Source organism: Sitodiplosis mosellana, unplaced genomic scaffold (genome assembly GCF_009176505.1).
Source record: "Sitodiplosis mosellana isolate CC-2019 unplaced genomic scaffold, AAFC_SMos_1.0 Smas_scaffold_6191, whole genome shotgun sequence".
NCBI lineage: Eukaryota > Metazoa > Arthropoda > Insecta > Diptera > Cecidomyiidae > Sitodiplosis > Sitodiplosis mosellana.
Genome location: NW_022601432.1, coordinates 3,044,219 through 3,070,247, shown reverse-complemented (window position 1 = coordinate 3,070,247; position 26,029 = coordinate 3,044,219). Strand labels below are relative to the sequence as shown.

The 26,029-nt window shown below is 36.6% G+C and overlaps 1 protein-coding gene across 3 annotated transcripts in view; it reads left to right on the top strand.

Moving 5' to 3' along the window:
- The window catches only part of LOC129576890 (feline leukemia virus subgroup C receptor-related protein 2), a 57,081-nt gene that overhangs the window by 12,936 nt on the left and 18,116 nt on the right, over positions 1-26,029 (top strand). For all 3 annotated transcript variants that reach the window (XM_055462938.1, XM_055462940.1, XM_055462939.1), the window contains 5 exons: positions 10,317-11,034; positions 11,999-12,113; positions 13,958-14,060; positions 15,422-15,550; positions 16,155-16,250. In XM_055462938.1, the coding sequence (XP_055318913.1) occupies positions 10,911-11,034; positions 11,999-12,113; positions 13,958-14,060; positions 15,422-15,550; positions 16,155-16,250 (567 nt within the window). In that variant the 5' untranslated portion in view covers positions 10,317-10,910. The remainder of the gene's footprint in view (positions 1-10,316; positions 11,035-11,998; positions 12,114-13,957; positions 14,061-15,421; positions 15,551-16,154; positions 16,251-26,029) is intronic.

Genomic DNA, 26,029 nt, shown 5'->3' with positions numbered 1-26,029 from the left:
ACATACACACACACACCCACACATACAGAGAAAGTGAGAGAGAGATAAAAAAAAAGAATAAAGAATGGAAGATACGCGATTCAAAGCAATGTGAGCAAATAATTGCTTGAAGGCACATCACTTGCTATTATTATCATACTGAGTATCATCTTGGCGACGATTTTTTCTCTGTTCTTTCACCTGAATCCTGATTTTCATCACCAGAAGCAGCCGTTATTGAATGTTGTCATAAATTTTCTGCTATGAACATTGGTGCTTCCTTCCGAATCACTGAAACAATAATACACGTCACAATCGAATTACATATTCTAATTGAGTGAATTGTAAATGAAATCAAATTCGACTCTTCAAAATTGATGGTATTTCAATTGAAAATCAAAAACCATTAAATACGTACGCCGAGGTTTCCACGTGAAAATCCAGACTTTCCTTCTAATGACTTAAAATAAAAGGCATAAAATGGACTGGTTTTGGTTTGTTTGTAAGTTATTTGGGTTTTTTTGTTGAGTGTGGAAAAGCGTTTCGACAATGGGCAAAGTGAAAAATGACATTTTGATAAATTACCTGCCGGTAATGAATGAAATTCATTCTGTCGATAAAACGCGCTCAACATTTGCATGCGAATGAAACGTATCTCAAGCGAAAGAGTTAACAGCAACACTTGAAAACAAACACCATGCACTAAGTGACGATTTCGTTTTGCTTTTTGAAGGTGATGTGAATGGGTGTGAAACAACACACTCACACAAACAGTTCTCTCGCCTTGTGGATGCTGCGTATGTAAGTGTGAGTGTGTATGAGAGAGGAATTATTTAAATTTTGTTTTTCCTGTTTGGTTTACGTCGCAGCATTTTTGTTCTATCGCTGAGGGCTTTTTATGGTGGCATTTTCTCTTTGTGTGCTTTCTAACGATCGCTAAAATTTGTTCAATTATGTGGAAATGATTTATAGAAATTTAAATGCCAAATATGCACCGTGTTCATGTCGGTACGATATATAGCAGACGAGCGTTTCATGAACCATGCATCGCTGCATGGTTATTCTCGCTCTTTCCATGAGTGGCCGTTGTGTACAGACAATTTTATGCTTTTCATCGCTGTTATTCCGTTTTTTTTTAATATTTGCGAATGACCGCGCCGAAAAAGAACGGTGGCATTCACACAGTTATACGGGGCATAACTTCAACATTGCGATGTGTTTCAATGACTCTTTCCTTTGTTCTATTTCATTGCGTGCTCTTGTACAATGCCAGTTCACGAATCCTGTGAAAGGAGCGCGCCCCATTCCAACACGGCCAATGCGGTCGTACGCTATGGCCTCTCTGCACAAACGCTGGAAACTATAAATCAATCATTAAAATTGGAATCGGTCGAAAGAGAGAAAAAAAAAACATCCCGACCAACTTCGATGGACCCACCGAAGGAATAAAAGAAGAAACGACAAATAAAAATACTACACACACAATTCTGCAACTGTAGTTAGAGAGTTACGATTATAGATGGATGAATAAAATTCACTGTGGCACCGAAAAAAAGAGCATCCCATCGAAGATATGTTGCTTGAAAACAGAAGTGTGATTTTCACTCTCCCTTTTTTCCGTTCGTTCATTCGCTCTGTCGCTACTCTATCCCTTACTTTCTATAATCCACACTCTCGGTCGTTCGTTCGTTGAGTTGAAATTTGCCATTACAATCTCGTGCATAAGCTTTACGCTGATCCAATGATATAACTTCCAAAAAACTAAACTCACTTGTTCGTGCGCTCGCTTGCTCGCTCTCCCTCGATGTGTGCTTCTGAATGGCAAACTGAATGGCAAATCAGTGAAACACAGCTTTTGCTGTTACAATTTTTGAAATATGCAAAGTTGGATTAGCAAGCCTAAAACATCATGAGCATCACCATAAATAGTATCACATTCGGTCTCTCTCTCTCTCGTTCTATCTCCCTCTCCACACACAGATGAAATGTATATTGCGAATGGAATTTCATCCATTTCGAAAATAGTTGCCCCCCATTCGACATCATGACACGAACGGACAATAATCATTATATAGATTGTCGATGCTGATCGAAAAATTAATTCAAATGTTTGATGTCGAACCGTTCGTGCGTTAAAATACAATAAATAACGTTTTCAAATGGTTGTTCCATAAATTAGCTTATTCCATTCGAATTTGAAACATTTTATTGTTTAATCTGAATTCCGTGCCACATGTATGTATGGCAAAAGCATTGTATATCAATATTCAAAGCGATACTCTTCGAATGCACCTCTGCACAGACCTTAGTACTGCTTGGACCAGATTTAAATTGCCATGTGCATAATGAACAATAATACATGTCAAGCATACACGTGACGATGATGGAATCATCGATTAATCGCCTAAATTTCGGTAATGAAGTTACTGCCGCGTGAATCCTATAAATACTCTCCGTAGAGATTTAGAGATTTACGTAGGCGAATTTACTAGCGATTAACACATAGCAAATATAAATAAATATTGCCATAAATAATGAATGAATGGTAACAATAATTTCAATTGATTATGTCACACAAGGACTATTACAGTTGCTTTTTCCTGCTGAAAATTGTTCCAATTGATTTGTTGTGTGTGCGTGTACACCAAGTATGTGCGGATCATTGTTTATTTGCCACAATCAATTTATCGTCCATATAACAAAGAACCACAGTTCACCTATGTCACACGCAGAGCAATAGATAAAGAGAAAAAAGCCAGTAATCATTGAAAGACTCGTGTGATATCGGTAGCTTTTGGTATATAAATGACAATGCGAAAAAAAAGAACGAACCAACCAATAACCAACATACAATATAATGATTGTCAAACAATCGATTGAGTCGAAAAAGTTCGAGAGTGAAAATTGTGGCTGAAGTAGAATCATTCTCGCTTGGAGGGTCACACAAAGCATAATGTGTGTGTGTGTGTGTGTGTGTATGTATTTGTCTGTAAGTCAACATAAAATGAATTGAGAAAAAATCAAATTCGGATAAGTTCCCACGATTAGGTGTTCACTCCAATGACACACGATATACGCCTGACCACATAGAGATAGAACTGACTGAAAAACCCATGCCATTGATTTGGATGTGGTTTTGAGAATAGCAAACGAACAGACACACAAAATAGCAGCAGCAGCGAACAGATTTTGGGGGCAGAGCAAATGTTGGTCCAACATATCGATGGGGAATTATAACATCTTCCGCAAACATTTCATTTCATTTTATACGGCGTCCACTGGACGAATTACCATTCATCAACCCACCCCAATTGGGTCCAATAAAACCAATTACAAATGAAGAGTGAAGAAAAAAAGAGAATTCTACAGCTCATAATATTAAGTGCACCGCAATAATAATTAACGCAATTTCCGTTTGTTTTTATCGAACGCATTTCACTCTAGCTCTTCCATTAGTTGTGTATGGCGTTTTGCTTTGTGAAGTTTGTTGATTTGATGCGGAACCGTATCCGAGGGAAAAATTGAGTCGATTCAAAGTAGTGATGGCTTCGAACGTTCGTTCGACAATTTGAAAAAATATTTTTTTGTTCGTTCGTTCGTTCGACATTCATTTTGTTCGATGTTCGGTCCGAACAAAGTTTTTTTTTATTTCGAAATCTCCCGAATAAACTTGGTATTACTATGAAAAATTATAATAAAAATTAATAAAAGCATGAGCTGTAACGATTACATCATAAATTTGATCAATACATCGAATTTTCTAATGTAAAAAATTTTTGTTCGGACAGAACATCGAACAAAATGAATGTCGAACGAACGAACAAGCATTCGAAAGTGTTCGACGGCCAACACTAATTCAAAGTAAGAATATTTATAGAAAATTGATGACCCAATATATGTATACATGTCATTCATTTGGCTCGTCACTTTTTTCTTCTTCGGTGTATCCATGAAATACGAGAAATTTATTGATAATATTCTAGTTATTGACTGTCCATTGCTAAAGAGTTTACTTATAATGACAAACATATTTTTCATCCCCCTTCTTCAACTCCCAATAATGGAATAGCTTGTATTGGTGGTTATGCATGTATAAATGACACTATATTTCCATTTTCAACCATATAATCAACTATAACAACAGCAACAACCATAAAGATATGCCTGCTTTTTATGCATTCCGAAATAATGCCAGAGAAAAAGGTCACCACCAAATTGATTCGAAAGATGCTCGTCATGATAAAATCATGTTTTTATCACAGCCAAATGAGATAGGGAGAGACAAACAACTATAACATTTTTTGCAATAAATCGATGAGTACATGCATATTGAACGACTCGAACAGGATATACGGAGTTTACGGTCGAATAAACTAATTGAAATAACAATCAAAAGTCAATCAATAGATAAAACAACAAACCATTTGTTATTGTTGGTTCATTTTTCACAAACGACAAATTCTACGAAAAAAAAATGCGAGTTTCATTTTGTTTCGGTGGTATCAGGGCGACGGGTGGAAGCAATTCCGTATTTCTGTACTGAAACTATAGAAATGTATGTTCATCATTCTGGCCCTCTACAACTGTTTTTGAGAACTAACATCGGCATTTTTTTAAGTAATACGTTCTTTCATTTGTTTGGCTATAATTTCTATTATATTCGATTTGGTTACCGATATGTGATTTTTACGTTTAAATAAGTTATTTAAAATAAATCTGAATACATTTGAAATTTGCTGCCCCTTTTATAACTCATTGATTTCAACCCTAAAAATCAGTTAATTTTCACTAGTTGCTATCTTGTTTTGTAAACAATGTGTACAACATGAACTGTCAACGGCTGACAAGTGTCGTGTATTGAATATGACAGAATGCTTCAAAATTAAGTCGATAGAGGGCCAGAAGTTCGAACTGTCGCTTCCACCCGTCGTATCAGGGTTAATTCTTTTGAGTGGTGCTTTCGTTGTTCAATCCCAGTTCCAGTTATTAAATAAAAAATAAAAAATTTAATTTGTCAACAGCAGCGTTGTGCAATTTTGTTTGCAAAACAAACACAAACAATGTACAATTGTATAAAAGTTTGATGCTTGTGTTCAGAGAAGAAAAAAGTTTGTCATTCACAATTTGATTTTTGTCCAAGTCAAGCAATTGTTTTTGGAAATCAAACACAAATTTTAATTAGGAATTGAAAAGTGGCTGGAGATGAAATAATTTGAAGCCAAAGTTACTCAACAGCCACCCCACTTCCGAGAACAGCCACCCCACTTCCAAGAACGACGAAGACGATGACGGTGACGGTGACGGTGACGAAGAAAAACAATTTGTGTTTAAATTGAAGGTAACACGAGGAAAAACACATGTCGAATGTGTTGTGATTGTGCATGAGAGGCATGATGAAAATTGAGTTTGGCGAAAGTGCATCTATTGCATTCAAATGACATACGGATGTTGTATCCTTTCTCTCCATACCACCACCTCGCACCGTCACTGCCACCACCTTCGCACATTCTTTGGCAAGTGTTTATAACACGATTCCATCATCAGGCAAAAGCACACAAACACACATACAGGCAAATGAGCCAAAGCGATGGCACGTACGCCAACAATAAAAATGCAAAATTAGTATCGACATATGGAGCAAAGTGACGGCGGGATGTTGATAACGAGCCGAAAACATGTGTTCATTTTATGCAAGTAACAACATAGCTGGAGCAAAAGTGAACACCAAAACATACAAACACACACTTACACATACATAAAGCATAAAACTATTTATCGACTCTTTTTTTTCCGAGTTGTAATACGTTGCACACGTAGCCACTAATGGTGATTGGTGATGTCGTATTTTCCATTTTATTGTTAAGAATTTGACAGTTCTCTATTATCAATTTATTGGTGTATCATGGGCAAAATGTGTGTTTGTGTATGAGCCAATGAGTTTTAGCTTCGCCGTGGAAAAATGGTGCATAACGGTGAAACGATGAAAGCTTCTGGTTACTTTGCGAAATGGATTTTTTTTCTTCACTCTCACTGTAACATGTTCATCATTTTTCAAAAAGAAGCCTTTTTAGTTCTACATCGAAGAAGAAATGCACACACACTCACACACACACACACACGTTAATCTGTCTTTCATCGATAAGACGAATACGGTTGGCTATGATCTTTTCACATCAATAGTTCAATTTCTTTTCTAGCTATCTCGAAGATGAACGAGACTTTTTGTTCTCTCCTTTCATTCTTTTAGAAAAAAAAGGTCCAATCACGTTTCAAAATGGACCCATGTCCCGTTTGAAACGCATCTCCCATGAGAATGTGTTTGAAATAAAGGGACAATCGACTATTGAACATTTGCATGAGCGGTTTTCCATGAAATAATCAATTATTTTTTTTGAACTTTTACATTTGTCAAGTGATTCAGCTACTTACTCGACCAGGTTTTTTTTTCTTCTCTCAATATTATTTCAATGCAAGAGCGACTTCTCTCATCGCTTGCACTCACCTCAAGTGAGTGCGGCTTGATTGTGAAGAAAATGACGAACGTGAACCTTACAAACACCGCTGCTTGAATTTTGCACATTTCATTTTCGAATAAATTTCGTATTCCGAAATAGGAAAGCTGTTAAGAATCTTAGCTTGAGCTATGACATTTGAATTTCATTTTACTGTTTGTTTTTTGTGTAATCTCAATGCACAAAAGCCATGCCGCTGCTGCTGCTGCTACTACTGCTGCTTATGGGAAGCATTTTTTCGGGAACCATCATTCCAATTGGAGATTGCAGGCACGCAACGTGGTACTCATAAATCTCATCTCACTCGCACAGCGCATTCAATTCTTCGGTTTTATTTTCTGTCGTATTATTCAGAGCACTCTTTTCGTTTCGTTCAAATCCTGGAGTGAGACACAGAGAGTCAGAAAGAAACAGAAGGACAGAGAGAGAGAGAGAGAGAGAGAGAGAGAGAGAGAGAGAGTGAAAAAAATAAAAGAGCTTTTTTCAATTTTGTGATATTTATCTAAACAAGACACAACTTGGACTTTTTCTCTCTCTCGATTTTTCCTCTCCCAGCAGCCGCACATACTCTGGATATGTTCAATTTTGAAGCATTTTCGAAATTGCAAAATGTGCAAAAATTGCTCAAATTTTATTCTGACGTTGGAAAGCGTCGTTGTCGCCTCGATTCTATTTCTCACATGCATACAAATGTGTACCATTTTCATTCTCTCTGTATGTGTCTCTCTTTCCAACAGCGAGAATTCAGCGTGAGTAAACGCTACCCATCATCAATCAATTGGTGAAGATGTGTTTTTATTGTTGTAGAAAATTTACCACATTTTTCGTCAATTTATTTAGTACACATACACACAAATCCCATGTAATAAGCGACTTGTGGTTTGGGTAGAAAGAGAGATAGATAGAGAGAAAAAACAATAGCCGCACTCGTTTTCAAAAACCATTGCAATAAAAGTTTGCGGGCGAGAAACGAGAACGGGCGGGATAACATTGTAATAAAAGTATGCAGTACGAAAGTCACTATAATTTATACCAATTATTTTTTTTTGTTCGTTCTTCTTCTTTTGCTTTATGGCACCACCGTCAAATGGCAACTTGGCCGTGGAATCAATGTCAGTAAATGCGTTTGGCCGCATTCACCGAAAATTGCAATAAAAACGAAGAAGAGCACGCTTGTAGCGTACGCTTTTTAAATGGCACATTGATATCCCCGTTCGCCACAGAGAAGCTTGAAAACACACATTTTCATACGCCTTCAAATAGGATTTTCGCGAGTCGAGATGGGTGGAAATGGGATGTTTTGGTATGCAAAATGAGGCAATGGCACAACGAAATTACGACCAAAGCAGAGATAAAAGCCTCGCTTTGAGAACTTATTTGTTCGTTATTCCCTTATTTCTTGCATTTTATATTAGAGCACACACGTGCTCATTCGCTTACATCAAGCACTAGCTATTTGGAGTTTTAATTACAAGAATTTTGTGCATCAATGAAACGAAACGGCATGACTTCCACCTTCCGATTCCTGGAGATGCAGCGCATAAACTGATATTCTATATCTCTCTCTCGTTACGCGCAAGCACTTACAAATTCAAGCACGTACATATGCTTATTGGTCATGAGACATCGTTTGTTTGACACTTTTTATCCAACCACCGCACACACACATTCCAAATGAGCAAAAACCACTCGCTCGAAGCGTAAAGCAGAAAATAAGAAGAATTGTTCACACGAAAACAATGAATAATGAATGATCTGGAAAAAGGAACTCGGATTTCAGGGTGGTGGTGATGGTGATGGTGTTGGTGGTATGTGTTTTTTTGTTCTTGTTGACAAACCGAAAAAAAATCATGTGCTAATCTACATAAAGCTAAGTTATACGATGTGGAAAGTGTACCATACAACAAACTTCACTTGACTCGTTGTTGACTCTTAATGAGAGACGTAGTGCACATCAAATTATTGGAGTACTCCCTCAGGCATCGCGCACTGATTGATATCATTTCTTCACATAAAATCTATAGACATTTGGTACACATGGTGCTAAAACTTAGCCTGATCTTGATAAGATTTACATTGACACACGTACTTGATTGCATAGGCCGAATACACTTCGCCACTGTGACGCGACCGAAGACACCATTACCCGCTCCAAATGAATGAAATTCGGAATTGATTTGTCGTCGTAAGTGTGCTTATGGGTTTCTCTCTGTAAAAAGAGACTCCACTCTTCTCTCGAGTATAAAAGACAGTTGTCACATATTTTTTTGTTGTTTTTTTTACTCAATGCTTTAACATGTTCTGAGACTTGGATTTATGTTCTGCAAAGAAAGTCATATTAGTTTGGTTCTAAAGTTTTTAAATTTCCAATGTGAGCTTTTGAATCGAGAGAAAAATATATAAAAAAATTTTAGAAATTTTCCCAAGTGAAATCTTATGAAATTATGTTTCATGACGTCCGAAACTAATTTCCTGCTTTTTGTACGGGTTCATAATTGCGTTTCAATTTAATTCATTCGACGCTCAAATTTAAATATCTTTAACTTGTACTTCAAATGGCCATCAGGAAAGTTCCGACACTTCGTGAACGAATGAGCGGAACAAAACTGTTCGATTTAATGGCTGTTGTAATACATTTTGTTCGCTTTTGTCGTTAAATCTGTCTTAATCCCATGTAATAGTCGTTTCACTATAACATAAATGCCACAACTTTTTTTTTCAATTTAAACTTTTGAAAGGATGAAAAAGCAGCACGCTGACAGGCTTGCAAAAACTTGGTAATACTTCAAGACTAAGCATTCATTTGACTTGATTCATTTTCGCATAATCTAGAAGAAGTCACATGCAGTTACACACAGTGGCTTGTTCATGTATTCCGAATTCGGTGTTCATTGGTTTACCGCCATGCATTTAATTATTCAATGCCTTCACATGGATTACAAATGAATGGTTTGGAGCGAAAATGTAATACAGAAAAGTTGAGCGGAAAAATGTCAAATGAAAAGGGATAGCTATATAGTTCACTATAGTTTACTATATAGCTATCCCTTTTCCGCTCATTCATCATCGACATTTTTCCGCTCAACTTTTCTGTATTACATTTTCGCTCCAAACCATTCAAATGATGCTGTGGCAAGTGAACGTAATTTAACATTACTTAAAATTAATATAGAAGGAAAAAGGAATGAGCACTTTCTCATCATTTCGCTAAATTGCCGTCATCATTTCTGTATAAATTCCCAAAATATAAAAAAAAAGTATAACGAACGAAATTTGAACGAACGAAAGCGTATCACCCAAGCTATTCTCTCCGATCATAGGTAGAAAATACGATGAATAAAGTGGAATCCGCTTTACATTGCATTACATCTCGTATTATATTCTAACATTTAAACGTATTACATTCACAAGGAAATTTTTGAATTGAATTCATAGGCCTCATAACTTTTCGCCAAAGTGGGCTTTTGAGATGCCATTTTCGTTTAATTTTCTCAATGAATGTTGCCTGAAGGCTGGAATTTCTTGAAAATAACCAATTTTTACATTGTAATTATAACTCAACATGGGTCTTCACTGAAGTGAAAGTACCGTTGAGTTATTCCTTTGGGTTGGCGGAGCCGATAATTTTCCCAATCTGAGAGAAAATTGATAAAAAATCACTCCTATTAATCATGCATCTCTGTAATGCAAAATTTATGCGAGGGCTGCTTTTTTAGTGTATTTACTAAAACCACCACAACCAATACATAAAATGAAAGCCCATTAAACGAAATGAATTTATAATTTAGTCTTAAAAGTATCTTTTCCCTTTTCTTCGTTTTGCAGACAGTGAAGAATTTATTGGGCTGATTTATATAACCAGATACTCCAGTAGCAGCAGCAGCAGCAGCAGCATTTTGCTCACACACACACATACACAAAACAATCGATGTTACGCTTATAGGAAACCAAACCGCACGCGTTTTGGATTCACACCAAAAGGAAAAACCAGATGCCAAAGATTACCAATGATGATGATCTAAACATCATGAGACAATAATAATTAATATACAAAACCACAGAACATTTATTATCGATTTACAACCGTCAATAGTGTGCTACAGCTTGATGCCATTTGTTGCTGTAAGCCAGCAGACAAAAAAAAAACAACAACAACAACACAGATCATTACTGGTGGATGAAAAGAAACCACCCTATTTTTAAAAACCCATTACGATTCTTCCATTCATTGCCAAAGTATTGACGGTAAAGCTGGAAATAAATCAAGTTTTGTGAAAGCGCTTCAAAAAGGCGTACAAGCCGATATCACTTCCAAAGTAGTGCGGATCAATCCATCAAACTAGAAGTAATAGCAGAGAAAAAGACAGAGGGAGAAAAAATTCGCAAAACATAAAACTGCGATTACGATAAGCCATTGAAATGGATCTGACACATTCCACTGACTTGACAACAGTTACATCGGAAAGCTATATACCAGGCAGCAAGTCAACGGATTTCATCAAGCCAAAAGATTCCAGTAACAATTTAGAAGCACAAAATCAAGGTAAGATCCATATTATTGAAGCTTCTGTATGTTGTCATGCAAATTTTACTATTAACCAAAAGCATTCCACACACCACGGAGATAGAGAGAGAGAGAGAGAGAGAGAGAGAGAGAGAGAGAGAGAGAGAGTGAGAGAGAGATAGAGAGAGAGATAGAGAAAGAGAGAGAGAGAGAGAAAGAGTCGCATGTGAAAGAGAGTAAACAGAAAAGATGTTTTTTTGCCCATTGAAATTATCCAGAGCACACAGTTATTCCATTATTTTAGCTCGAATGCCAGAAAACAATGTTCAATCGTTCGTGTACATGAGCATTTTGTTTTATGCAGCCTTAATACGGTTACGATTTTCTTGAAGCCAACTACGAGCCTCAAACAAATACACAGCTCTCACTTCCATACTCCCTCTCTCTCTCTCTCTCTATCTCTATCCAACTATCTGGATTTATATTGAAGAAGTCAAACAATGCTGTATATGGCAATGAACAAAGCCGTTTTATTCGATAATTATTCAGTTCACTTAATGAATTAGAACCGCGACGAAAATTACAATTCCACCAAAAATTTCTCAATCAATTTGATTGCCGTTATTTCTTTTTCCTCCTCTGTTTCGTATGCAAATGAACATAATCAAATTTGTGTTTGTGTGCTACACACATTGGGCTGAGCTTTGATTCGGTGTGTTGGGTTGAGATTTTTGTTGACGGTGTGTAGTGTCTCTCTCTCTCTCTCTGTGTGTGTGTCGAAAAGTGTTGTGTCATTCAATTGTAAACTCGATCGATATGCGATACGATACAAAAAAATTGCTCATCCATAAACTAAAGCATTCAAACGTTAAATTTTGCATTCCATTTTCCTTCCGGTATGCCGTGTATCGTGCTGGTGCTCGTTTGTTTGATTCGGGACTCGGACGTGCCTGGGCTTTGATTTGTGTGGTCGTCGTCATCATCGTCGTCGTTTTCAATACAGGCGAATTTCAGGTGTACACAAGACGATGGATAGTTTTAGCAATCTTTACACTGTACTCGGCATCAAACGCACTCCAGTGGATCCAATATTCCATCATTGCAAATGTTGTCGAAAGGTAAGTGGACAGAAGAAGGAAAAACAAGACCGCAGAGCTTCGCTTCGCTTCGTGTTCTTGAGTTTTTAGTTACTTAATCTATTTTGTTGTTTCACAACAAACTATTTTTTGGCGCACTACATGAAATGTATTTCATCAAAGTAACTTTGAAGTAATATATTTATTTGCAAAATGCAATGTGTCCAAAACACAAAAATACGACATCGCATAAGGCAGTTATCGCATAAATATCGCGCGATAATTTTCTGCTTGCGTTGCCGCAGTATATGATATTTCAATAGCCGTCTTACGACGCACGTTCGAATTGCTTTACACATATAACGAAGCGAACGCAAGCGAGCCATTGAAATATCGTATACTGCGGCAACGCAAGCAGAAAATTATCGCGCGATATTTATGCGATAACTGCCTTATGCGATGCCGTATTCATGCGTTTTGGATACATTGGCAAAATGAATAACAAGATCTTGGTTTAATTTCTTTTTTGAAATAAACTGCCTTTGGTTTAAATTAAATAAAAAATATGAGCATAAAATTCAAATTCGCCATAATTTGTTTCAACACTCAAATATTATCTAGGAAAAAAATCTGATTTGTAGCTCTACATTTCATGTAGTGCTAAAAACGTAATTTGCATAGAGTGTTTTTTTTTTGCTTTGTTGTTGGCATGGATAATAAATATTATGGACCATTGGTATTTGAGCAAAATAATCCGAAAGAAAAAATTGAGCGAATAAAATCAATTTCCTGCTTCATTGAAAATTTTGATCACATTTTCGAAGCATTCGAACTTTTTTACATAAAGGATTCACTTTCCGTCACACATTTTCTTCATTTCAAAAGAGAAAAAAACGTTGAATTAAACCCGTGCGCATAAAAACGACTTATAAAAACTTCGCCGAACAAAGCGAAACACCTATACGTTACTCGTTCAATTCGGAACAAATTGTACAACTGGTATGTTACGCCGACAAATCTATGTTACGTTTTGATCGGTGATTTTTTTGTAATTCGTTTTTATGCTCACGAGTTCAATTGTTCCGAGTTAGATTAATGGATAAATGGTTTGTTGCGTTGTTCTCCCTCGAAGTCAAAATGATAAAGTTTGACTTTTGTGTGTTTAGCGTTTTTTTATCGTTTGAACAAGAAAGAAGGAACAGCCTTCGGTAGATATAAGCAATTTCACGGACTGTCATCCATCCAAATGATAACATTTTGCATATAATACACCTTGTTTTTTTTTCTTACCTTTTGAAAGGTACAGATTCAATGAACTTGGTGTAATTGCGTGTGCGTGCATTCACTGTCCATTGTTCGTATTTTTGCACATGCAAATCATCCTCCACACATAGAAAACAAACTAATGTCAAAACGTTACAAATCGGGATAAACAATACATTTAATGGTACTGACATACACAAATGCGGTAGAATTCATCGCAAAAGTAGATATCAACACCATTAAATATATGGTTTATCCCGGTTTACGATGACATTCAGTAGCAATGTTTTGTGTATGTATAGAAATCGTTTAGTCGATTTAATCTGTGATAAAATATGGATCAGTGTCTAAATTGTGATACATGTGACACAATGCAAGTGACAGTAAAACATACATGTGAAAATATAGGTTCATATATGCTCTGCAAATGTTGTGAAACGTTTTGGATTACAGATGCCTCCCTTAGGCCGAGTGCTGTTGTTGGTGTTGCAAAAATTAAATTACATACATCCCAAAAAGCATTTCGTTGTATATTGTTGTCAAAAGGAATATTACCAACATGTTGTACATATATACATATATATATATATATATATGTGGTTATTTTCCATTTCTCACATTAGGTACTACAATGTGTCGGACAATTGGATCAATTGGACGTCAATGATATTCATGATAATCTACATTCCGTTAATTTTCCCCGCCAGCTGGTTTTTGGATAAAATGGTAAGTGCGTGTGCTATGCAAACATACATATACACATACACATATGGCATCACATGATGCATCATTTTTGAGTGAGAGACAACAATAATCTTATTATTTTGTATATTGTTTTTGAGATGGCTGTGGACTTGGAATTTGTGGCACTGGCTTAGAATGAGGATAAATGACATCGTAACAATGAGCAATTTTGTGTCCATGATGCTGCGTTGAAAATTATTGTCATTATTATACGGACGTGCCACATGTGCGACACACACACACACAAATCCACAATATCCGCATTTTATTTATGAAAATAAATTTAATTATGTGCTCACAATGGCATGCGAATATTCATTTCGTCTCAGAAATGGAGGAAGCGAGCGAGAGAGAGAGAGAGCGGTAGTAGTATGTAAATGGCCCGTAGTAAAGACGTCATGAAATGTTGAGGGTAGTGCTCAAAATGCATTATTCAGCCATGTCAAACGATGTGTGCTACACTTAATTCGATACATTGTTCTTTGATTCGCATGCGTGTGGTCGCGTGTTCAAGTTTATATCCACAATGTTTTGATGATTTTCGGTGATCACTTTGAAAATGGTTGTAAACATTAAATAAATATGAAATTGCTATCAGTATCATTTTATGACACCGGTACCATAATAAGCTATGATCATTTGGCCGTTTCTATTGAACAAATGATGTTTTACTTAAATGACTAATAGCGACAATTGTAAATTGAGCTATCATTTAAGATGAGCTCAATTTTGCACCAGATTATGTCACATTATTCTTAGGCTCAATAACCGAAGCAGATGAGCGAGTGTGATTTGATTGTACTTTGTACTTTGTCCTTGTACGTCATTCGGGCCCGATCGATGAAATTAACGAAATTTTGCTGGAAAAAAACTTGTTGAATTTTTTTCTCTCTGTGTTCGCCGAACTTCCTTATTATTGTCCATTAAATGAACTTTTGAACAAACAAAACTAGTCACAATTCGATATTGATGGCCAACAATTCGAAATAATTTATTTGTCTATCACATTTGTAATGTTCCATCCAAATGAGATGCAATTAAAACGAATTTTTGGCTATTTTTTCACCGTTAACATACTAATAAATTGAATCGTATGAACATTTGCACACAAACGATTATTTCTTCGGAGTTTTTTTTCCCGTCATTGTCGTCATCGGCGTTGTTCTCACAGTGAATTCAGCCAAAGCACCAAATGTCACATCATTTAATAAATTCATTCACTTTGACTAATAACATACATTTCTCATAAAACCAAAACCAAATATGTTCAAGCCTTTTGACAGTTGATTCCCTATATACATATTACATATATATTCTCTTTGAATGTCTCACAATTTGATTAGGGTTTACGAGTAACAGCATTGTGTGGTGCGTTTGGTACTTGCATTGGCGCATGGATTAAGGTATTTTCCGTCGGTCCAGATCTATTCTACGTTGGTTTTATCGGTCAAACTGTTGTAGCAGCATCACAGGTAAGGCCATGGAAATGATTTTATCCTAATTTTTTTTTTGGTTGAAGTCAAGCGTTTAGAGTATAAATTGAAAAATCACAGAAACAATAGAGGCTCTATAATGGAATGACGCACAATAAATGTCACATCAATTTTTCTTTGACTTTAATATTTAAAAAAATAAATTACAGATCACATCGAAATAGGCATGAATTGCGAATTGCATTGAAAATAAATCAATTGAAATTAATGGATTTTCACACTTTTCGCAGATATTTCAATTCCAATTTATTCTTTCCGAACCACTATCCAACCACCGTTGTTATTTCCAATTTTATTACGTGGTCACAAGATACATGTGTTGGATTTAAATTGATTTATTGGTCTGCATATAAGCCTTAAAGCATTTTTAATCCTTTTTTCATCGGATTTAATTGATGTTAATGTGCATCATCAGTGTGCATTATTCACTAGCAATCACACGTTGGAATTGTGATTTTCCAAATATTTTCGATATTTTCCCTCAATTTTCTTCTCTTTTTTTTTGCTTTTTTCCATTTTACAATAAATTTCGACCGTTAAACTCATAATCTGTTCTCTTTGTTTACATCCGTAATCAATTCAGGTATTTATTCTATCGCTACCTGCACGGGTCGCTGCGGTATGGTTCGGACCAGATCAAGTATCATCTGCCTGCAGTATTGGCGTATTTGGCAATCAAGTAAGTTCTCTCTAATTAAAATAAGCTTCAGAGCGAAAAAAAAAATCATTGCTTTTAATTATAATTTGACTAGATTAATGCTCGTTATTTTTTTTGTCCACTCTGCAACGCGTTCAGTCAGACACTTCCAGTGCCTATGGCTTACAACAACAACAGCAAAAAATTAAACTGCTGAAAAGAAAACACTCGATGGATTCGATAGTGAAATTTAATTAAAACCGCATGTCACTCTCTTTCACTCTGTTCGTGTAACATGGAAAACCGACGGCCGCTTTTTCGCCATCATGAACACTCGCCGGAGAGAGTAATGAAATTTCATGACAGAAAGCTCAGTGTGAACTCATCAATCCGAGTGCAAATATTGTACACGTCACTTGCATCCCATTTTTTTTTTTACACTTGAAATGCTCGAATGTACTTCATACTCATTTTTCATACTCTTCAACGAATCTCCGTTACTCGCAGACCATTTTCGCTATCTTTCAAATCACTCTCAGACGTTAGAGGGTGGCGCTTGTGATTTTCATTCAATATATTCTGAGAATTATGTTAAATCGTTTGCCAATTCAATTAAATGCTCAATTATTGCTCACTTGTGGCGCTTTAGTGTGGGTATAGTTTTACGGTTGAAGTAGACTGGCCAACAGGAAGCTTTGTCGCAACAGAAAAATCAATTATCTCGCTAAAAAAAAAAAATCAATTAGTCAAAGTTTCTAGCCGCAAGGGTTCAATTAATCAGTGTGAAAAAGAGTATTTTAAAATCAATTATTTTAATGGATCATCTTAATTGGGTGAACAAATTGGGTGAACAAATTGGGTGATGAAATCCAATGCATTGGAGTGGTGTTGATTTGAGTTGAAACATTGAACCGCTCAATTTTGGATTTGGGATCAGCATGGATCTGAAACGCAATTAGTGTGATATTAGCATATGACATCGTGACATAGTCTTCATCATCATCATCGTCGTCGTCAAGCCATTCGCAATATAATTGAATTTTTTCGGAATATAAAACAATGGAACTTTGTGGCGTTTGATTTATTTGCCAACGTGAACAAATGAATCAAATTGAATGATACAAATATTTTATGACAAAACGCATTGCCATTGAAAAAGAAACGTCACTTGAGACGTGGAAAATGTATAGCATACAAACGGAATGAGTTGAAATACTGTAAAATATTATGAATTCCATTCATTCGTCGGTCGGTCGGTTGGTTGGTTGGTATTTCGAAATCATTTTTGTGCATTGTGCATCACAGTGTATGCACTTATCTCTTCGGTTTCTGTTACCCCGTCCTCACAACAAGTTTGATCCTGTTTGCTCATTTGTTTGTACAAATTGATACCGTTTTCTCTCTCTATTGATATTCATAATGATGGAGCACCCAAATGAGTACATAATGCGGCGAAATGAAATTCAATTTCATTCCTCCTTTGTCGTGCAAACATCGTATTTTTTGTTGTTCTTGTGACAAGCGCTGCTGCTGCTTGTTCTTCAGAAAAGATGAGTGTTGAAATGAAAGACTATTCTTTGTGCGCACGTTTTTTGTTCCAATGGACTTGCAATTTCTCTTCTGCTTTCTTCTCGTCGGCTTTTTTGCACATTTGTTTGATAGAGATTTAATCATTTCGCAGGAAAAATTATTGAAATTTGTTCACCACAAAGCCTTGTGAATAGCTTTGTGACTGTCAGATTCCGCGAGAAAAAAACACATTTTCAACGAATGAGTCGTTGCTATCAAAAATGCCGCAATATTTGCCAATGCCCATTTTTATTTTCCTTGTTTTCGTTCATTTTGTGCTCAGTATTCAGGCGCCATACCATGAATAATTCATCCGACTGATATAAATCACTGAAAAAAAATGCAAAACTCTAGAACAAGAGAAACCTTCATATTTAATCAAAGACCTCTGACTTTCTCTCTCTCCCTCCCTCTTTCGTTTGGCGGGAGAAACACCACGGACTTTGAGTGACTGCAATTTTTCTTAGAGTTTCATTTACATCCATTCATTCGTATGTTTTTCATTTCGTTTTTTTCTCCGCATTCGCCAGGGTGTTGACAATCACTCCATTTATGCGGTGAGTGAAATGAGGGAGAGAAAAAACACCAACGAACACAACAGCAAATAAAATTTAACTTTTAACAAAAGCAACTTATGAATAAGTCCATTTTTCATTTTCGCTGAACACACCTTTTTCCCTCAATGCGATCAAATGCCGAAGAAGACGAGAAAAAAAACAACTAGCAACGGGAAAAAAAGGAATTATACTTTCCCCATGATTTCATAAGCACCTAATTCGAATGCGACGCGATAAAAAAAGGTGAAAATTCGCTCATCCCAAGTGCATTCGCAAAAACTGAAAAGTTTTACATTGAGAATCCAACGCAGATATACACAGTAAAGCATGGCAGACGTTTCAGTTCAAAAGGACCTTCCTTTTGGTTTGCCGGCGAAAGAAAAACAACAATTCCTTAATATATGCACTGGACAAGGAAGAAAATTGTTCAAATTATTTACGGCCACTCGAATAGCCAACAAATTTTTTTTTGAAGAGAATAAAGAAAAAAGACAACACTTAACAGCAAAAGGCTAACACTGAGAGAGCAAAAAAATGGCTCAGATACATTTAGAAAAAGAAAAAAAAATTCAGTGAAACCAATGAAATGCCACTTTACGAAATGGTTTTTTCAAGTGTAACAGACGATAAATATTCTCACATTCATGGACGCCAACAAAAAGTGCGACGAAATCGGAAATTCACAAGTATGACAAAAAAAATTCAATTGAAACGCGCCACAGAACGATCGAATAATCCGAGCTCGAGTGAGTGAGTGAGTGAGAGAGAGAAAGAGATTGAGAGTAACGATTGAGAAAACCATTCAAAAATCATGTCCATAGTTCGTGCTCAGTGCATCGAATGTGCAAAGAATGGGCTGCTGGTTGGCATGGCTAGTTTCCCAATGCAAAATGCTTAAATAATGGACTACATTAGGGTGATTCATCGCATATCATTTTAAAAGAGCGTTAAAGCTTTTACTATTTTCTGTGTACTATTTCTATTTCTCTCTCTCTTTCGCGGTATGTGTAGAGAGAGAAAAACGGCTCCGAGCTCAGACTCTGGCAATTTTCTGTGTGTGATTATCATAGAGCAACTGCGGTATTTGTGGGTAGCGAAGCAACCAAGCAATTGGCAAGCACGTTTTGTCGACCATTTAAAGGCGCTGCGATATCAAATTACCGAAATATCATTCTAAATATCTCGATCTATTGAACGTGACCAAAGCTGTGTGTGTGTGTGTGTGTGTGTGTTTGGTCAAAGAATAATTGGTAGCGAGCTGAGCGCCAACCACTTTGGAACTATTTTTAATGAATAAGGAACAACTGCATTTATCTCGGCATCAATGCCACTGTTCTTTTTCTCCCTTTTTCTCTTTCGCCCTTTTTATCACTCAATTTCACGCTAAGGAGCGAAAACGTCATCAACTCGAGAATATTTCATGTAAAAAATAACAAGTGGGAATTCATTGAAAATCGAACATTGAAAGTAAATTAAAAATAAGTGGACAAAAGAGAGAAAGAGTGTGTGTGTGTGAGAGAGAAAGAGAGAAGGAGCATTGAAACAGTCCAAAAAACGTTGTGTCGATTAAATAGCCCATCCATTTTCGCCTCAATGAGGTCATGATTTCTGCACTTCGGCTCTCTCTCTCTCTCTCTCTCTCTCTCTCTCTCTATCAGCATAATTGTCACTTCAGCAAAAATTCAAACAACATTCATTGCACTATCTCATCGCGCTCGGTACTATTGATTTTTTTTCTAATTTCCCCCCAAAATCGGTTTTCCAACCAAGTTCTTTTTTTTTCATCTCGAATTCACTCCCTTCTCAGCTGTATGCCGGAATCTGGGTCGAAGCAACACTAAATATAGCGCACAAAAGTCGAAATAATCATTAATCGCGTACGAAAGTGCCAAAATACCGTATTCGGATTAAAGTTTTCTTATATTGAACTTCTGGATAAAGAGCGAGAGTGAAAACACGCTCAATAAAGTTTTTTCATTGGCAATGAATGTTGTGCATATAACGAGTGGTATGTGATTGCTTCATTCCGTTATCCCGGCACCGCCTCCGCATCGGAAGATGAATTGGATTTGAGCTCTATTGTTCTGTGAATAGAATTTCTCATTTGATTTTTATGTGAATGACACACTGATTATTATCTATTTCCATTTCGTTAATCTCGTTCCGTTCGTGATCTTTCACGAATTTTATGACCGATTTTAATCTCTGGGCATTTTCATTAATGTCCTTCGACAATGTTTTTACTACATTCTCACGTTTACAATGCAACAAAATTTTCTTTTGTTTTGTTGTTGTTGTTTTTTGTTGTGTAAAAATTGATTAAAACGAATGAACGTATGACAAAATGAAATTTCAACAAATTGAAATCGAAAACAAATATTTTTAGCCGTTTCATCTAAATTAAGTGAGTTTTGATGTTCAATTCAATTTCGATTTACCAAGCAAGTATTCGCATTTTAAATCAGTATTGAAATCGTTCCACACAAACATTGCCTCGGGCCTCAGAATTTCATTAGTCATTTGCATTGATGGAAAATAACAGGTGCAGAGACTTATTTAAATTGAATAGCATATTTTCCATCTCTTATCGACGCTAATGAGCTTAAGATTTATTTATGGTTCAACTAATCAATTGTGGCATTTCAAACGCCAATAATAATGCAAATCTATTTAAACCAAATACGAGAAATTGAATCGATGCATTCCAATTTGAGATTTAGTATCTTCGTAATTTTGCATCGTGATGAAGGTCAAGCAAAGCAACCGCAAATTTCCGTGCACACAAAATATTCATACACCAGTGGCGGTTTGAATATTGTGCATATAAGATGTCGTCACTGCGTGTGATAAGGCTCGTAATTTATGTGAGAGGCCGCTCAATATTCCTGCTGTGGATGTGTGCGTGTGTGTGAGTTGAGTGTGTACTGTGTGTATCAATCTCTAATTTTCTGCGAAACAATCGTGGTGACACTATTATACAAAATTAATGCGTCTTTAGGTTTGATACGAATATAATTCGCTAGGGGGAAATAGAATCTCATTTGATTGTCCCAAGAGACAACCGGAGTGATAGCAAATATTTGTATTCTCAGACATGTCGAAACCTCGACGCTTTGTTGAGTTGCCTCAGACCTCTTCTCAAACTCAAATATACGTGTATGTGCTTGTTTCAATTAACCACCGCTCTTTGCTACGGTTTTGATTTGATAATTAAAATGTAGCATTACGTAAATTCCCCCGTGAAAAACGAAGGTCAGTGATTAACACGCGGAGAATGTCAAAAACTTCCTCAAATCCATCTACTTATTTTCCCCTTTCTTCAAACATCAGCCAGAGTTGAATTGTGTCACACAGAAATATAAATCTCGCACAAAAAATCGTTTTTCGAAACAAATCAGTGGAAAGAGTTTTTAAAAGACATTAAATGAGCCATTTCATTCTTAAAATGAGACCAATTGGCATTTGTATATGTATATTGCTTGCATTCAGCATCAGTGATACGCATCAATGTCGTCTATTTCTTTCTGGCTCTTTTTTTCGTCGTCGTCGTCGTTGCTGTTGTCGTTGAAGGGATTGTCAATATTCTATCATTAAAATAAATACGCTTGAGTCGTTAGCGCATCCTTTTGTTAGTTTTTATCACTTGTGCCACCGCAAAACTGCTGCACATCCTACCGTCGAGCCAAAAATAATGTGTTGCTCATTGAACCGAACGCTGAAATGGAGTCGATAAAAAAAGCGATTGTGCTTATTCAGCGCACTGCACTGTGCTCTGTGTATGTGTGTGTGTGTGTTTTTATAAAACGACGGAAGCTGTGAAAAGGGTGTCTCGTTTGTCTCCGGTTTTTTTTCGTCAATTTTTCACATTTGTTCAGTCGAATAATTTGTCAGCGAAAGCCTTGATGAATGAAGAGAAAGAAGCTTGCATCTTCTATAAAACAAAATGATCCAGATTTCACATTACGTGGTATCGACTGTCATTTTCAAGGTATTCTTTTCGGGTTTAATCATCTCATATATATGTGATTACACATAATCCCCAATCTCTCTCTCTCTCTCTCTCTCTCTCTCTCTTCACATGTGCGATGCTTCTTCTCGGTTCGTTTATGAGTTGCGAATGCTCGTCGCAAATCTATTCAATTTTCCTAAAGCGCATAGAAGATAGGGACAAAAAATGTGATTGACCAATAGAGTGGAATTTAAATAAATCTAGGTCAAAGTTCCACGACAATCATACATACGCAATTTCTCTCTCTCTCTCTCTCTCTCTCTCTCACGTTTCCTCTCTTTACCTCACTTTTCCCATCTTTACCTCCCTTTAACCTGCAGTTCAATATATCTGAGCCTCGGATTCTGATCATAATCTAAAGACGAATAATAATCGTTTCGATGCTGAACACATTGAGATGATGCCATACCAAATGATAATCCGAAATAAAAACAAAACAAAATTCGCATATTCAAAAATGATTGTGCCGTTATTCACATTTTTACAGCGAATCAATCATACCAATCAAAATGTCACATGTTGCACGATTTAGCGCTTACAGAGCCCGAACAGAGTGTGCAGTCAAATACAGCAATGACACGTTGTGATGTCTCTTCTATCTCTCTGCTTGAATGGCGAGTAAATGTAGATTCGTTTATGTTTTTATTTGAATACACACATTCCCATTGATGCTGAACGTACACAATTTTTGTGGTCTTTTCCCACTGCCACCACCATCACCACTACCGCCGTCGTCGTCATCGTCGTTACCGTAATGGTTGAATAAGACACTCAACAGCACGCAACATCGCATCTGAACAATAAATTCGTCTACAATCATGTGATTTAATTTCCAAGTCAGCAAATTAAACAAAAATAATTAAATTGTATATATGTAAATTAAAACGCATGGAAATGATTGCTTTACAAGTGCAAACACGATGGTGGTGGCACAGTCTATGAAATCTCAACTTTTCGGCGGATTGTTGTTGAGTTTATCAAAACTTCATTAATCGCGTACAGAGTGAAAAGTGCAAATGTTTCGACACAAACTTTTCTTGTGCGATTGTTTTCAATTTGCATTAAGTGTGAAAAATCGCATCCGCACCCATTCCAAACAAATTCCGAATGGGATAGATAAATTATGTACTCAGTTCTGTTTAAACTGATGAATGTTGTTGGCACTTTGAAGCGCCGGTGTTGGGGCACCGATACAGAAGGGTTATTTGCTTGCGTGTATGAAAAAGGATGTGCATGTGATTTTCCCATCAAAAAGTTCCAAGAAATTGTATGCTATTTGTCAAAAGAAATGACAACTGAACAAATTGTCTCTTTTGCTAGAGGAGAGAAAATACGGCCGGGCCTGAAAGAAAGAGAGGAAAAAAAATTGGTTGGAAAATCAGAACAAAACTGGAAAATAGAAGGAGCTATATGAAAGCTATGCTATTTGCTTTATTCTACATACACCAAACACACCGTTGAAATGGATTCAGTGAAAAATGAATATTTATATACCGTGTTTAGTGCTCCAATTTAGAGTGTTCATGGGTTAGAAATAAGTTTGTTTTCGAGTTAGTCGAGACGGATGGATTGTTGAGTCAGTTGCCGACAGCATGTTTGTTTGTTTGTTTGCAATATAGTTCGCTGCGAATCGGCTGTTTTACACGTGATAGAACGCTCGTGCGATATGGTAGGCCAATAAAAGGACGAGATGTACAAAACACAACCACCACTTATACTCTCTCTAGTTCTTTTTCGCTCGTACGCGCGCACATACACAGAGAAACTCTTTCACTCGCTCATTTAATAGCTGTACTCAGCGTTCGCTATGCAAATGACGGTATTCAATTGAATTTCCTATCGTCTATTTATATCAAATTGGAGGAGATTGAATGCACTTAAAGCTGCAAGATCCTCGATATACAGCCAAATACATTCTTGCTACTCTACACTTTTATGACGATAGAATAGTACGGTGCGGTTTGGGTCGCAAACAATACCACAAAACTAGCGACCACAATACAACACACCATGCGACCGTATTGTCAAAGCCGATATAATGCAAAGAGGAATACTTTAATTTTCATCTATCTCGGTGTTCTCATCCAGTGTTTTGGCCAAAGCACCACCACCATTGCTCAATGCAATAAAAGTGGCACGTATTTTCATTTTATGTCGGCTGTTAGCACAGAAATGTGGCATGGAAGCTTATCAAATACTAACTGGATGATAACGTTGAGCGGGGTGGAAGAAAGACAGAGCGAGAGTGAGAAAAGAGCGACTGAGCGACTGTAAATGTGTAACTTAATTTTAAAAAAAGGGAGCAACTGTATTACACAACACTTACGTTGAATTGTTTTCAAACCAGTTGCACATAAAATTTGTGTATTCTCTTTCGCTCACTCACTCTCTGGTTGCTGTACAAATGTAGATATGCGACGGGTGGCATTTACCTGCAAAAATTTTGCCTATCTTTAAAAGCACATGTTCACACGCGGCCGCTCAAATTAAACTCCGAACAACATACTAGTATGACATAAACGTAATCTGCTGCATGTTTGTAAGTTTCTCACACAGTTTAACAACACTAAATGAATATCAAGGATGGTGTTGGTCGAAAAACCAGCTACAATGAGCAATTCGTGTATCGCAGTGAAAATGCCGTCGGTTCATTTTTTTCCTTTTCTCATGCTCACACATACACATTTAATTCGGCTATGAATCGATAGCGGAAATGATGTGGCAAAGAAAAGCTCCGATTTCGTGTGATGTACGTACAAATGCGTACCCAGAACGAGGGAGAGAGAGATGAAAGTTTCGGTCGATGGAAAAAGTGCTAACATAAAATATTTAAAGCTTTGATTTCGAAATAATGTAATAAAGTGCCTTTTTTATACTTTTTTCCCGCTCTCTCTCCCTTTCTCTCTCTCTCCCGCCGCTGTTCCATTATTCGATTAAAGTTTTCGTTTCTCGTTTTATTTTTTCGAGGAATGAGAATGCATTGAAGCATAAGAGTCACGTATTGAAAATATGTCCCTTTCGATTTCAACACAACCAAACCATAGCAACGTTTTGGAAGAGTGAGTGAGAAACTAACAAAAAATGGTACCGCGTAAACAAACAGAGCTGTAGCGGATGACGCGCGCGAATGGAAAACACAAAATCAGCGCGCGACAATGACATAATCCTAAATATATACTGAAACTACACTGTTGTATAGACTCTGAAACGACCTGCATGGACTCTTTTATGACGAGACACGCTTATATGTTTCGAAAAAAGATTCACGTACGAATACCATACTGCTGTATATGTGTACTCACAATAATGGAATTTCTGATTGAAATTTTATAGATCTTATTTTCGCTAATTTAATTTCGCAGCGATACAAACTCCACTTTGGACCAGTTCGCTTGCGACTTTATCTGTGGTAAATTTTGGATTTATCCATTGTGTACATACAAGTATCCACCCAGAGAGGCAAAGGCTATCATTTCAATATTTGCTTTTGAAAGTCATTTTTTCAACAATATTTACATTTTCCACTTTTTGCCATTGAAATTGGAAAAACCAAGGATGCAAATGCCATTACCTGAACACAGTGTGTTTTAAAACGCTATAAAATTGGGACACACTATAGGGCGCTGCTCAGTGTACGCTATTTTGGAAAATTAATAGCAGCACTAGCTTGGATTACGTGGATCAAT